This window comes from Apus apus, chromosome 2, assembly GCF_020740795.1.
Source record: "Apus apus isolate bApuApu2 chromosome 2, bApuApu2.pri.cur, whole genome shotgun sequence".
In the NCBI taxonomy this organism is placed as follows: domain Eukaryota; kingdom Metazoa; phylum Chordata; class Aves; order Apodiformes; family Apodidae; genus Apus; species Apus apus.
Window position 1 is genome coordinate 29,313,160 of NC_067283.1, and position 16,137 is coordinate 29,329,296.

General features: G+C 36.4%; 1 protein-coding gene across 7 annotated transcripts in view; it reads right to left on the minus strand.

Moving 5' to 3' along the window:
• Nucleotides 1-16,137, minus strand: part of DGKB (diacylglycerol kinase beta) — a 356,804-nt gene that overhangs the window by 61,605 nt on the left and 279,062 nt on the right. For all 7 annotated transcript variants that reach the window (XM_051609482.1, XM_051609481.1, XM_051609483.1 and 4 more), the window contains one exon: nt 13,979-14,174. In XM_051609482.1, the coding sequence (XP_051465442.1) occupies nt 13,979-14,174 (196 nt within the window). The remainder of the gene's footprint in view (nt 1-13,978; nt 14,175-16,137) is intronic.

The following is a 16,137-nucleotide window of genomic DNA, read 5'->3' on the forward strand; positions in this document are numbered from 1 at the left end:
GTAGAAGGTCACCTAAACATGAGACCCTTTGCATTCCAGGGAGCTTACTGCCATTATTTGAACAGGTCTGTATGCCTTTCGGAATGCAGAGGTACTAAAGTTTCAGCCACTTTCTCAAGGAAATAAATAAATAAACAAACCAAAACAACAAATAAATAAATACAATTATGAGAGATGGGATGTTGGTCAATAAGGAGAAATGAAAACACTTTAGAAGGAAAATTGTACTCTCAAGTGTATCTGGAGTCCTGATAAATGGAGGTGAGGCCTTTTATAAGATACTATTGGTGGCTGTGCTGAGGCTTTTTCCAGATAGCAAGTCCCCAAAAGAGAACTAATTTCTAAAAGAGCAGGAGGACAGACCCTCTGGAACAGGACTGTTGGGTCAGCTAAGTCTGTGGTCAAACGCATAAGAAAGATGAAAATAAAACAAATGACACAATGACTGCCTGAATTAGGGTTACATACGTGCAGTATGAGATTGGACTTCTTAACCTTGCATTCAAGAACAAAACCCTTAGATTTTAGCAAATTAACTTTAGATCATAAATTCTTAGACACCTTAGAGTGTAAGCTCTAGACAAACCCTGAGCCACCCGATCTAATTAGACCTGCTTTGAGCAGAGAGGGTTGGTCTAGATGACCTTTAGAGGTCCCTTCCAACCTAAATTATCCTCTGGTTCTGTGATTCTTCAAGTCGGAAATATCCATTTGATCTGTGTTTATAAAGCGTTTGGTGTTCGAGACCTTTGGGTGTTACCACAGAACAAATAAATAATAATAATTAACTGTCAATTTGATCAAATGGTTCATAAAAAGCAATAGAAGGAATGGTTTGGTCAGCCTCAAATTATTTATTGAGTTCTAAAAAGGCTATTTCTTTCCTAAGCGTATCACTTCTTTTTCCTGTACTCAATACTATACTAGAACAGCACCACCCACCCAAAAAAACAAAAAAATCAAAAAACAAAAAAGGGGGACACAGACATTGTCTGTGATTTATTACAAATCCATGGCTGCTCTAGTCCATATTCTAAAGCAACTTTCTTAGTGGTTGGCAGCTGAAGCAACTGAGAAACAGAAACATGCCTTTCTGATAAGATGAAAAGAAACAGTAACCAGGGCTGTAAGTATAAAATAATGTAGAGAAGGTTTATACCAGCTCCATGGAGGGTGTGCAAACCAGAAAAAGAAAACTCATCTTGAACCCATAATTTTACCATCTCTGCAGTGCTAACAACTATTGAAAGTAATTGTAAGTGTAAAGACATGTGTCTGAATACTGATGAGGAGGATGATGGGACAAATCCTGAGCCTCGCACAATGGACCTTTAAAATTGTTCCATTAGCCCCTTGCAGGTTTCTGCACTGTGGAATGCATTGCCAACGGGACAACAAAGCCAACATAGTAGCTTTAAGCTGTGCCTTCTCAGTATCAGGGAAAGGAGCACAGTCAGAAAACGTATTGCCAGCAGGAACCACCCACTGGGGCTACAGATAGGTAGCACGATTTAGTGCATCAGAAATTACAACATATACAATAAATGGCAAAATCTGTACCTACTTGGATTTTACAATTAAGTATATACCTTTGCTTTACTGCTATTTTTCTTATGTTCAATTTCAAGGACTTCCGATGATAATAAAAAACCCTCCCACTGACACACATGAAAGATAAGCAGCGTGTTTGTAACCCTGTTGCCTGGAAATAGTAGGTCCAGAAATAGTTGGCGCTAAACTTTAAATAAAATTATAGAACTCTTTCAACCTTTCTACTCTCACTGCGTAAATGCGAAAGTATTGTAAATCTTGTTGACAGTTATTGCCATATCTATTGGCACACAGTCAGCAGCAGTTTGAAAAGTGTTGTGCAGCATAGCTAGTGCCCATTACCTGTCTCCCTGTATTTTCTTACAATTTATTTTCACTCCAGCAGGCAGCACCTCACAATGCCATTAATTTGTTGGGCAGCTCATACTTTCCAATACAACCTGCTTTACAGTGTGCTGTTATAAACAACCTGGTGGTTTACTTGCAATGCTTAACAGTGTTAGGAGGGAGGCTACAATTTAAAGGCAGCAGATAGAAACAGAGCAGGTCACGGAGATGACGTTGTCTGACTGAACCTCCTCTCCTTTAATTTGTCTTATCATGAGCACAAGTGCACAAAATCATCAGACTTACACTTGGTCTTCTCATATATGAGACTGAAAGAACACTACTACCAAATGGTGCATTTTGTGGTTGGACACGTGCTTTTGCCACATAGTATTCTGCTAATAGTATATTTGTTAGCAGGTCATGGGTGCTTATATGAAGAACGTAAACAGAGAAAGAGGAAAAAAACCCTTAAAATTGATTACAAAAACAAGTATGAAAAATTAATAACCTCTGCTTGCAGAGTTATTAGATGCTAGTAAAATACTTGCATGATTACAATATATATTTACAGCTAGACATATATGAACGCTCTGGTTGACAAAAGTCTTTGCAGAGCGAAGGGAAAAAAAAAGCCCCAACAGAACAGCTTTTTTAATACAACACACTGAACCTCACATTTTTTCTTTAGTATACAAATCTTCTTCCACATCTCTCTCTCTGCTTCACACACAAACACTAATTTTCTCCTGTAAATTCCACTTCTACCTCTAGTGAGTAATGGAAGTATGTATATACATCTGACCTGTGGTTTTACTGGGTTCTTCATGTCACCGATACTTTTAGAACATTTTACTTATCTTTTCATTAGTAAGACTAATGTGTACATTAACGGAAGCTGTCTCTCCTGTTACTCAAAAGTAAATTGCTGTCCATCTGACACCTTTTGCAAAGACTCAAGGAACTTGAAATTTTCTATTAACAAGTAATAGAAAACTAGCATGGATCAGAGGATATGATTATGTGTTACAGAAGCCAAAAAATATCTGTTAGGCTATTCTATTTTTATTTTTGTATCTTTAATCTAAAGACTCAGGCACCTGGGGCAGGGTTAAATGAGTAAACAATCTGGTTAATACACTATCAGACATTCCTAGGGAATACTACTCTGCCATTACACAAATTGAATACTGCAGAATGGTTATTGCAGCTTTTTTTGTACAAAGGTCACAGTATAAAAGCATATGTTTGGCATCAGAAAATATTACTATAAATCTAAACCATATATCCACATATCAAGTGTCATTTAGGATTCGAGCGGGTGGTATTCATTCACAACATTCACGTGTAAAGAGAGCTTGAAAGAGTTAAAAAGGTCTCAGTCTTAAATGAATCCAAACTTTCTACTTCATTTTTATAATCTTCCATGTGCTTGCAATGTTTTCTAGTAACAGGACAATTCCTTAACTCACACAGGAATCTAAATTACAATAATCATATGCATTCCTTTCCCCAAGAAAGGAAACACCTGTTGTAGTTAGTTGTTGACTTTTGAAAGAAAAGTAACATTTACAAATAATTTACATCTGAAAAACTTCAGAAGCAGAGAAACACATTAACTATAAAACTGGTATAAAACTCAAAAACTATGTTGAGACATTAACAGCTATTTTCACTTGGTTAATTAAAGAAAAAGTCTGCATCAAAGTACCATCAAAGTATGTGTAAATATACATATTGTACATATATATATATATATTGGACAATGTAAAATATAGAAGATATGTCCAACAAAGAATTATTTAATTTCTTCCTTTGTTTGTTACAGAATTCTTGCTGAAGTAGAGGAAAAGGCACATACATAAACGTGATTACAAAACCTAAAATGTCAATTAAATATATCTGTTTATAACTATACACACGTTCTCACTTTTTGTTTTAATTTGAAACTGTTAATCTTTTTTCATCCACATTTTGGTATATAGGAAATTTGAAATTCTTCTCTAAGCTAAGGTACTTTAATTTTCATCTATATGAATCTGATAATTATTTATTTTCTATCTATTTTCTTTAATATTCATGTATGGATATAAAACTGGTAATTCTACCTCCAAAAAGGAGTTACGTCCTTGCCAATGCTCTTGTACAAATACTCACTTCTGATGTATGGCACAATACATTTTAAATGACTCATCTGCTATATCAGCAAACTCTGAGTTTAAGTCTGACCACACCATACTACTGCCACCATGCTGGATGAGCTGCTGAAACACAGTAGGAAATTATAGTTAGAGGAAAGAACAACATGGAGGTAAGACTCAAGGAAGGAGCTCAGGAAAGGCAAACTTTAGCTTCTCCTGCCAGGTACAAAAGAGCTAATTATTACAGAGGTATGCACCCTGCAAGGTGTATTTTCACGTGAAAGTCAAGTCTGTAAACAGATAAATACACGGGTAAGCAGGTCTGTTTTGGTACAATGAAAAATGGTACTTGTAACTAATTCTGCAGTGAATAGGGAAAGAATAAAAAATATTCAGATATTCCATTCATGTCCCTTATCATTTACCGCATCTCAACTTATGGTCATCATACAGGTAAGTACCCACTAGCTGGGTTAATAAGGCAGAAGAGTCATGAAGGACTCCCAGCAAAGCAGAGTGAAGCCCTGGGTGTAGTGTGGTCATGAGTCTTTTGCAGAAACCTGAGCTGAGGTTTGCCATAGGACCTGCACGATGTGCACATAAGGGCATATCCCTTGTTCCAGGTCAGAGAGACTCAGGCTAAATTTACCTTGAACTCTGTAGAGGAGCCTGAGTTGTTCTAAGGAGTAGGCTGAACATGGGGAGCGCAGTCACATCAGCAAGGTGATGTTTCCACTAGTTAGCAGCCAAAGTGAATCCCAGCAGGATATCATGTTAATGCTGCTGGCACAGAACTTTGTTTGATTATTTGCATGCTACATTGTAGGTATTCCTTAAAACAATACTTCTCGCTTGCTACTTAACCTGCCATCCCTCCCACCCTCACCTTGTTCTCTAAACAAACCAATTTACTGGAGCTTTTTTATACAATAGCTAGAGTTAATTTCACCTACTGCATTTAATGTCATACGAGTTATGCGTGTAAATCCCTGTACTTAGAGATAAGATAGTCCTTTATGCCATTTTAATCAATCTTTGTCATGGGTATGTTACTTAATAGCTCTGTCTTCCTATAGAAAATGAGCAACTTAAGGGAAATGAAACTTTTCAAAGATACATTTTCCTTCTGGCAGTCTGTGAAATACACCATAATTATCCTCTTTGAATGAATAGCGTTGGAAAGAAAATGAACATTCCGTGCACCAAAAGGTATAACACAGTGACAATCTCAACTGCCTTGTAAATAAAAGGAAATTGTTTTTCTACTATGATCTATATTGCACAGAAACATATATACATGCTTTATAAATATAAAACCAAATCAGACTATCAAGACAATTCTCAAGGTTCTACTACTTCCTAATAACAATAAAATCAGTATTTCACAACAACAAGGATTTGTATTTATATTTCTAAAAGATTCAAACTGTGTTATGAATTATGGACTCCACCCCCTCAGGCTGATGGGCTTACTTGTATGAATAAGGCTTCCACTGAACAGAGTGCCTCTTGAGTAACAAAGGTATCTAGGGGAAAAGAGTGCACCCTAAAGATTTTCTGCTGGGGGGCTAAAAGAGAGGAGAAGCCTTTTTTAATAGCATAACCGAATCATGACTGTCCAGCCCATATTCTCTTACTAGGAAAACCATGCTATCTTTAACAGCTTGGCAAAACGAACATTTGCATTTCAGACCTTACAAGCTCATAGGTGTAATTCACAATTTTACTAAGTGGCTAGGACAAAGTACCATTTAACCCTGTCATTCCAGGGAATGTGCACATGCAGTGAAAATTAGAAGATAAAGCTCAGTAGATAAACTGGGACAAAGGCATTTGAATACCAACCCTCCCCTCATAAAGTCATCTAAACTCTACGTTCTGAGTTAGGAAAATTACCAGTGCCATCACTTTGTTTTGTTGACTATTTTAGCACCTTTCTCACCTCTACACTGTGTCTAAACTCACAACACACAGCTTAAAGTAAAACGAAAGGAATTTATTAATGTGGAAAAACGGTGACATTCATTTCTTCCTCCCTTTCTTGCCCCGAAATCACTGTTTCCACAGAGATAAGATACTGCTGAATAGTGGTAACACATAATAGTATGAAGTGCACTGCTCCACAGCTTCTAGAAGAACAACCAAAAGCTGGGAACTACTACAACAGCAGAAGAAAGCTCAGTTGCATCCAGTCTTAGGCAGGTCCTGGATTTGCAGGAACAGGCACCTCCACAAGGGCTAACTGGCAAGGGTTCCTTGCCCTCGCTGAATTTGCAACCTTGCCAAAGCCAGAGATAAATGCCTTGCACCCTGATGGGCTACACCATGGAGCTGCTCTTGGTGAGACAGCAGCTCCCACTGCCTATCAAGATGTTGCTTGAGAAGTGGAGCAAAATACCCAGAGTAGTGGCCAGTTGCTGCTGTTTAGCAAATAGAAGAGGCAACACACAATAGCCGAGTGCTGCAACACAAATGCCTAATAAGGAAACTGGATATTCAGCATAACATGAAGATTTTTAAAAGGTGACCAAAAATAATGCAGTTCAAAATAAAGAGGAGGAAATATATAGCACCACTGAATGCTACTCTGTTTCCTGATGCTGCCTATGCTATCATCCCCCAAGCAGGTGTTCCTCTGAGTCCCTGACACATGGAAGCAGGGTTTGCCACACTGGAAAGATAGATATTCTGCCATGGTCCTTTCTGCTCAGTAGATTAGTGACTGTTGTGGTCATGAAAGATGGTGGGACACATCAGCATCAGATCCACAGAAGACAGCACAGTTCAGCTCAACAAGGCTTACCTGGCAGAGTGGTACCTGGTTCACATTCCTGCTCCAAGGAACTGTTGAAGTATTTAATGAGCTGTTGCCTCATGCAGCATGTACAGAAATTCATCTCTCCACCTAGTCAGCTGGAAATGAGGTGTCTAACCAGGCCTATTACTTAGGCTCCACTTAAAATAAACGGAGACAGAGTCACATTCAGTGAGCATTTTATTCTGCCTAGCTCAGACCCTTATTTGAGGATGAGACAAACACTTTTCTTGAGGTGACTCTATCTACTGGCTATAGGGTTGATATTTAGTCATTTCAGTTAATGGCACCCTAACTTTGACAGTCCTCATAAGACTGTGATTTACTGTAAACTCACACTCCTATAACTGTAACAAGAAATATGTGAAGTTTCACTAAATCTTCAATTTATGCTTTAAGATTTTTAGAATGTGGTGTTTGCTTACAAAAATAAAAAAAATAACCTGAATAAATCTACAACTTTTTTTCTAATGTTTAAATTTGAAGAAGTATCTGGATTAGAAGGGTTAACTTTGCTGTTTATTTAGGTAATTTTTCTGCCTTCAATCAAGGATAGAAATTAAAAAATGCTGGTCTTTTCAATTCAATTAAACAAAATAGAAATTTCATATGAGGATATTACTGTGTTATTTTCCAAGTAAAGAAAGTCAGGTATATAAGTGAATTTGTGAGCCAAACATCCAAAGCATTTTAGATTTGTAACGCTATATCTCATTACTTGTATGTTTCCTAAATTCACACCCTAGAAGTGCCATGTGGGTTTTACAGCAGTTCACACTGAAATAATACTGGACTCTTCTCCTGAACTTTGTTTACTTAATGCTTCAAACCTATACATATATCATCAGTGTTCAGTCCTATTTAAATAGGCAGACAAGGTCACATATGAATCTTCCTTAATTTTTACTTTTTTTGGGAACACAAAAAAGATAGACACACTATCTGCCATACCCCTTTTAAATTCAACTTATTTTACTACTTATTAAGGAAACTTGGTTTCTTCTTTTTTTCTGATCTGCATGTTAGGTAAGTTGCAGGTCTTCTTGGGTTGTTTCCATTAGGAAAAGAACACCAATGTTAGATTTTCATTCTTCATACTTCTTCCAGACAAAAGACTACAGACAAAAGATATTTTTTTCTTAAATGGAGGAAGACTTGAACAGAAGGCAGTATCTGCTTATCTAACAGGTTCATTATCAGAATTTGGCTGAGAAAGTTGTCTTTCTCTTCACTTTTTTGAAGAAATGAATGAACAGATTTTTTATTTCTGTGTTCAGTGCTGCCTCTTTTCCAAGGCTCATTGTTCTTTTTATGTTATTTTTCATAGAAATATAAACCTTTATGTATGTTACTCAGCAAGGTATTTCCAACATATATGCCCTGCTTTTATCTTTGTTTTGGATTGTGACATATATCTCAGTTTGTGTAGAGTCTTCCTGAAAGGAAGTAGAGACTTCCTGGAAAAGGACTATAAAGGGTTTGAGAGGTATCTCAAATGCAAGAAAGTGGTTACACATCCCTGCTATCTATGCTAGTGAGTTGGAGCCTAGCTCAGAATAGTGTGTAATTATTATTTCCTTTGATGTTTAACTGACTTAGAAACTGGGTTTTAGTAGTTAGACATATTTCTGTGTTCTGAATTATGAATACCAAAGGTATTACCTCAAGTTCTTAAACAGATACTGTCTTCCATTAAAGTTAATTTACCTTTTTCTTTCCTTCTTTTTCTAAAGTAACACAAGTAATCTATAATACTGATTACTAAACTTGGTAGAACTTGATTATATCTCTAATATTTGCTTTCATAAAACTATATACATATGTACACAACAATACCTAGTTAGGATTGTCAAGGCAGCAATTAAAATTATATTACTTGGATGCTCTGTCTAGACAACACTGTTTCTGTAAGTTGAATGTCCTACCATAGAACAGCTATGTAATAGCTATAATTAGTTATTTTTCTCTATGGTAATGTGTTCAAGTCTATGTTACCCCAACTGCTGAAGCAATATGCAAAATAAGGGCAGTTACTGTATCTAGCCATTCCAATAACCATAGCATTTAATAAAAATATTATTATAGACAGTTCATTATACGTTTTGTGCCACGTCCTAAATAATGTCCAATCTACTAGTACTGCATATATATTGTGTATATTCAGTCTACATAGCAGACACACTGTGCATAAAGAAGAGTTTCTAAATTTTTCAGCTTATAAAATGATGTCTATCAAAATTAGTACTGTGTAAATATTTTTAATTTAGAGAATTATATACATTAAGGAGCAGTCATCTGGCCAGAGTCTAGTTCATGAAATATCTCAATAAATTCAATTAGCATACTAGCCTACAAAGTTTGTAAGTTGTTTTAGAGAACTTTTGTCAGGAAACTCCTGGCTATACAGCTTGGGATGACATTCTCCCCCTCCCCCGCAGAGTGGAATTTAACACCTAATAAGAAAGGTATTTTGTCCTCTCTTACTATGTATAGATATTTTGAAATGTTTTAAGGCCTTCAACATCTCTGCATGTCCCCTACTTTTAACTGCAGTGAACTGTTTGTACACACATTATCCTGTTTCCAAAACTTCTGCATTTCCATTCAGGAACTCATAATGCAGTTATGAGAGATTTCCACATGGAGTTATTGAATCATATTGGTAAGCTGGGTTTATGCCTAGGTGCTGTGGTATGAATGCACATTGTCTTGAATTAGTCCAGTAGCCTGGCATGTTGCTGAGTAATAGCACACTGCAGCTCTTTTAATAAGCAGAGCAGTTCAGCTTGGTTAAGCATCAGTGTGCTGGGTGATGGACAGAAGAAACAGGAAGAAAGTATTGCATGGAAATATTTACACTCTAAAGGTTTCACCCACTAACAGTTTATAGATATTGCCTTCAGGAAGGAGTCCATTGAGGTGACTGCAACTACTCGTGCAAAGTTAAGACTTTATTGCAAACAAATACATAAGAGACTTTAAAGGATATTCTATTTCAGGCCAGGGCTCTAACTGAACTTCAGCACTGAAAGCAAATCAACAACATTCACCCTAAAGGAATCCTACTCCACTCAGCAAAAAGTATACTAATGAGATTTTAATAGAAATTATTTCCTTTGTGTTACAAAAGTTTTGAGACATTTACTTAGTATTTCTGTGATGAAGAAAACTGTGTTGCTTAACACTTAACATAAGTAATTAATATTTCATGTAAGAGATGTTGTCATGATTCAACTTACATTTTGGATGTAACTTCCAAACAACAAGTAGCTCAGTTATTTACATTTATACTTCCCAACTCATATGTTAGTTTCTCTGCAGCATGTTCATCTTTTTAAACCACTGGGTTTTGGCATTTATCAGTATGTGTGTATATCCAAACAAAAATCCTGTTCAAATAATGTTCAAGGATTGTTCAGTTATCTTTAAAGTCTGTACTTAGAAAAAAAATTGATTGTAGATAGATATACCATAGATATGTGTATATGAAAGATTTCAAAACAAAAAGTAGAATCATTTCAAGTGTCAAGTTCATAAAGCCAAAGTACTAATTAAATCATCTTCTTTCACAAATTGTCAGATGTATCTGTAGTTATATTTTTCCTAATGCATTGACCTTATACAATAGAAATCATAACAATAAATCAGAAATTAAAATTAAATTAGAAAAAAAAAACACATCTGATTTTTACCCTAGTAACATATACTTCTGCACAGGAGCTGAAATGAAAACTGTAGATTTTTTTTTCCCTTAACAAAAGAATAGGATAACATTTAGTAATTACAACCAAAATATAGTTTTCTTTCCAATAAGTTATGAGTTTATCAGATAAACATATTTTAATATATTTTTCATCACAGACACACATAGCTACTAGCTATCAGTACGAAATGTTGCTCTTTAGTGTACATGCACAACTTCTAATAGGGTTGGCAGGGGATATATTTAAATAGTGAGCATTTTAAATTGCTACATTTAAATAGATTGTTTTTCAGACTATGTGCATATAATCAGATTGTTTTCCAAGCAGATGTCCCTTTGATTACTTGAAGTCCTAACTGCAGTCTGGCTATTGAGTATGCAGAAACAGATAATGGGAAGGGCATATAAAAAACAATCAGTTTTGCATCAACAGGTGACAACAGTACATACAGGAAAAAAGTGGGAAGTAGGCTCAGAGGAATATACCTTCCCTGAATTGAACAGATATTAGAAAGAAAAAAGGTTTGGCAGAACTTTCACCCTTTTTCCTGCAGTGATGATCATGTTGCATGTACATGGTTTGTGTTAAGTCATACACACAGGAGCCGGGAGGGAACAGCAGCAGGACCTCCCAGAGGTTTCTTCTTTGGAACTTTTCAAAGTCCTGCTGGGGCTATTCCAAGAGGAGTAATTCAACATAGTCAGGGGTGCAACAAACTACCCAGAGCAAGGAGACAGCTTTCACTAGTCTGTGCAAGAATCCCATTATGAGAGCTCAGATTTTAAATATTAAACTTCAATTGGTGTATTTATGGTCAAGATACAAAATCATAGAAGTAGAGAGACAAGAAGAATACACATCGATATGCAGCAGAAAAAACTACAGTTGCACTGCAATTCAAAAAGACTAAAACTAAATGTGCATGCCACTCAGAAGTCCTAAGTATGGAAGAGGAGTAGATTAAAAAAAACAAAAACAAAACAACAAAAAAATCCAACACCAAAACATGATACATATCTCAATATAAAAAGATAAGGATGTTTGATTACTGTCTCCTAGAAAGTGCAGTGCTTAGTCGTCAACTGATTAGGTGCTTTATTTGGACATAAAATGAACTGAAAGGGTATTTATTCAGAATAAGTAAATAAACAGATGTTAACAAGCACATGGCTCTCAATACAGCAATACCTCTTCCTGCACCTGGCATTAACATTCTGTAAAATATTTGGTTCAAACTAAAAAGTGGAATCCAAATGCCCCTGAGAAATCTGCTAGACAATGTTGGGCTCTCAGATTTGCCTGTACAAAGCTGGTGAAGGAATCAGTGCTTTAGAAGTGACAGGTAGTCAGTTATTTCTACAGTGAGTAGATTTAGATTTATCAAAACTTTTTGAGAAGCATAGACATAAAATTGATTGAATTCCATTATTCAGCAATAATCTTTAATACTGAGATGAAGAAGCACACTCTATCATAAGAGCCTAAGATAGAAGAATTAAGTGACTGTTCTTTGCAGTATAAAATAGGAGTGAATCCACAGAGAAAATTAGTTGTTTCTCAAATGTTCACTCCATGCCGATTTTGGAGTTTTACTTTGAGTTGTTCTAACCTAGTCACGTGGACTGAACACCCATTTGCAGTCAAAGCATGTGCCACCCTCACCCCCTCACCCTGCCCCACTTAAAGGGAATTAAGTTTGCATACTGCTTAATGTTGCAAACTGGAATGCAATAAACATGGATAATTGGAAAATCCAAGAAGTCTACTCCTGTTAAGCACTAAAAAGCAATGTAGGTGCAACCAACAATACTATCCATGTACTCAGTGACAAGATAGAGGTGCTCTAGCTTCTGATACTGAGAGGTCAATCTCTGCTTTGAAATTGCCTTTTGGCTGAAGCTACTTTCATCTACAGTGCACATAAAGCCATTAGAAACTAAATAACGAGATTAGTTTTTCCAAAGTAAAGCGATAACTGTTTGCATTATGAACACTTTGATAGATAATGTAAGATCTTTTGCTCAGTCTTTAGTATTTTCATTATTATTATATTTTTCCTGTCCAGGATAAATGGAAAGAAAGAGTAACACCAAATAATACAACAAATAGTGTAATACACCAAAAATAGTCAATAGTTTTAATCACCGTTATGTATGTATCAAAAACATATATAACTTCAGTAATTAAAAAGTTTATAACATCTTGCTTCAGCTCTATCAAAAGGGTGAAATGTCCTGTTTCCCTATGTTCAGAAGCAACACAAAAAAGAAAAATTTTGGTGAGTCCACTATGCCTCCATCTCTTGAACATCAGGAAATAAAATAGAAGTCGTAGCATATGCAGAAGCTTAGCAGTAAGACTTCAGCTGACAGTTTATTTGAGATACTAAGAACATATGTCAAACTGCTTAAACACTGAAGTTTTGAATCCTAGTCCCTATTGCAACTTCCAAGCCATACACAACCACTTCAGTCCTAAACTTTTGTCATCCAGATAAAGTAGCTGGATTTGAAGTACAACACATATAAATGAAGATATAACCAGTGACTTAAAAATTACTGCTGATGAAATGTAAAAGCTAGGATTTCCAAAAGGATCTCAATAATATCAGACAGTTAAAATCCTCTTTATTCAGTCTGAATAAAGAGGAGAAGCAGGAAGCTCTGAAGCAGGAGACACTCTTTTCCACAGAATAAAAAGAGAAAAAAAAGTTGTCAGTTCATCCCTTTGTGTGACATATGTTTTATAATCACAAGAACTTGTGACACAGTGATATGCTACAGTACACAGGATTCAGACTCTATGAAGTAGAACAGATTGCTACTTACTGTAGGTTTTGTACATTTTTGTCAAAATTTACGGACCCAACACTCCTAAGCCCCAGGAATGTATATAAGCCCTGAAAGTACAGATCACACCCAGGAAAGCAAGCTACAGCATATGCATTCAAGGACGGCATAGATCATGACAATATAGTAACATAAAATGTACAGACACCTTGCTCTTGTTACTCTGAAGTAACTTTCCACAGCCTCAGGCCAAAGTTTTTTAGAAACAGGGCATGGTCATTCCCAAGTTTTATGCACACTGACAGTAAGAAACATTATAAATTATCAGTAAGCATTTTCTAACCCCAAAAACCCCAGGTACTTCTGGACTAAATATCATAGTAGCAAACAGTGCCACATGGTGTGCTTAGCTGGCTTAACAGGTAATATCCAAGACATGCTTGCAAGCATATAGACTGTAATTGTCAGCACATCTGGCAGGAGGATTTATGCCTTTGTTCTAGTGCTTCCCATCAGAAAAAGCTAAATGAAGAAAAAAAAAATAGCTAAGAACTGTCTATTCTTCTTCTTGACAAAAGGCAATACAAGGGCAAATCTAGAATTGAGTTGAGTATATGGAGTCAGAGAGCCTATATTAGAATGTAAGCTTACCTTGGCACACAAACTTCAACTCCTTCGTATCTGTGACAGTGGTTCTTTTATCTGACCTCTTCTTTTCTGTTCGACGGTGGGTACGTCTTTTCTTCGTCTCTCCCCAAAGATTTGAGCCACCATGCATGCTTGGGATGTTCAGAATGGCAATTCCTTCCAGAGAAATATTGGTTAAGTCTAGCTGAATTCCGTCACACTAATTAGCAAGGGGAAAAAAAGGAAAGAAAAAAAAAGAGAAAGTAGTAAAAGAGAAAGAAAAATCAGGATGTTCTATCTATCAAATATTTTTCTTCAGCAATTTATCATTATTAACACTGTTAATGGTTTATTCAATGTTTAAACTTAAGATAGATACTTATATCTAGAAAGGAGGCATGAGATAAGAACAGAACCTAATTCAGTAGACAAAACATGATTCCTATTCAGCTCTTGATTGCTTAAATGTGGGACCATTTAAGCTACCTGCCACCTATTCAATGAACCAAGTGAAACTGATTTGTACCTTCACTACAGCTATTCGTATAAAAGGATTTATACTATAAAAATTGCTGTAGCAATAACTGGAGATTTTTTTTTGTTTGCCTGTTCTAGCTACATTGTCTGTCTTAAGATATTGCAACAAAACTTGTTATTATAACATCTGAGTCCCTTCCAAACGAAACTGAATATAAAAGTCCCTGCATACAGAGCATATTCCGCTTCACAGAAAAGGACACTAGCAGGCCCCAGGCACACAGAACATCACACTGATGGTAGTTTTGATCCCATGGCACAACTGGCACATCAGCGTATGGCTGTCCCTGAGTAATAACCCCTACTGAGAGGTAAGATTAATAAAACTGGGTACAGCAACCTGGGGATGCAGTTAGAGCACTTCTTATGCTACAACTTCCATCAGTCAGTTCTCTGAAATATGTAGCATTACCAAAGGAAAACAGCATATGTAGCTAAAGAAGAGGTTATCAGTGTTCTAAAAGCCTTTCAAGACTTACTGCACAGACAGAAGAAATCTTTCTCTGTGAGATAGTCCCTTCAATGGTGGAATCATTACTGTAGGCACCTTATGGCACTACTGTTTATTTCTCCTGCTTCCTGTATCAAAACTGGACATTCAGGCTTTTTATAGGGTATATTCCTTTGCTAAATCTGGCTTCAGATTGTATCTTATAAAGGGACCATAATTTTAATTTCCAGAAGAATGACTCAGGGACCTTAATTTATCAGCTTCCTCAGTGACAAACTGCAGAATCTTGTAAGGCGGCAAAAGCCTACACCATTTGCAAACACAGCTCACCTGATACATATTGGATGACATGTACTTAGCTTGACAGGACACACCTAGTCTTCACTGACTATCATTTACTCAAGCTAAGTCCTCCTCCCTTCCCACATTATTTCAGGATCAGTGGAAGCTCCTGATCGATATGAAATACACAAAATACTGAAGAACCTTTACACAAGAAAAAAAGACCCAACTTCAGATTACTACAGTTGAACCTGCAGGAGGAAGGCAAAGCATCCAGTTCTGGTTTTTAGTTCACGGAACCAGCCAAAGTTCCCAGGATTCATGTACCTTGGCTAGAGGTAGATTAGCTTCACACCTCACAACATACTGAGAATATATAGATTCCCTGGCAAGTCACAGAAACCTTATAGTGTATAGCAGCATATTTTTTTCAAAAAAACTAGATCCGAGTCCTGCAATGTTCTGCAAACCAGCAAAGGGTTCAGTCATGCAATAAAAATGATTAAGGGTCTTATTTTGTAATTCCAACATAGAATAATCAGGAAAAAAACTGGAAAAATAATTAACCATGCTTCAGTAACAGTCCACTGACATCTTACACCTTGCTGCTCTGAGTGTCACTGACACTTTTTCCTCTCTGCCTAAACTTTCATCACAGCTTTGAAGAAGAAAAGCAAATTACAACTTAAAAAACCCCTGTGCATAATTGTTTTTCCGAAAAACTTCTGCTATCACAAAACAGAACTGTGTTGTAATGCCTATTCTGCATCTTCCCAGTTCTTCTAAGAGAATACACCTGGAGAGAGAATCAGGTTGCCATTTCAATTTGCTTTTTGAGAATTGTATTATATAGTGAAACCTTTACAGTCAAAAGACCTGTCTGGAACTGAGTTGGCAGTCGTGGCAGTTACTG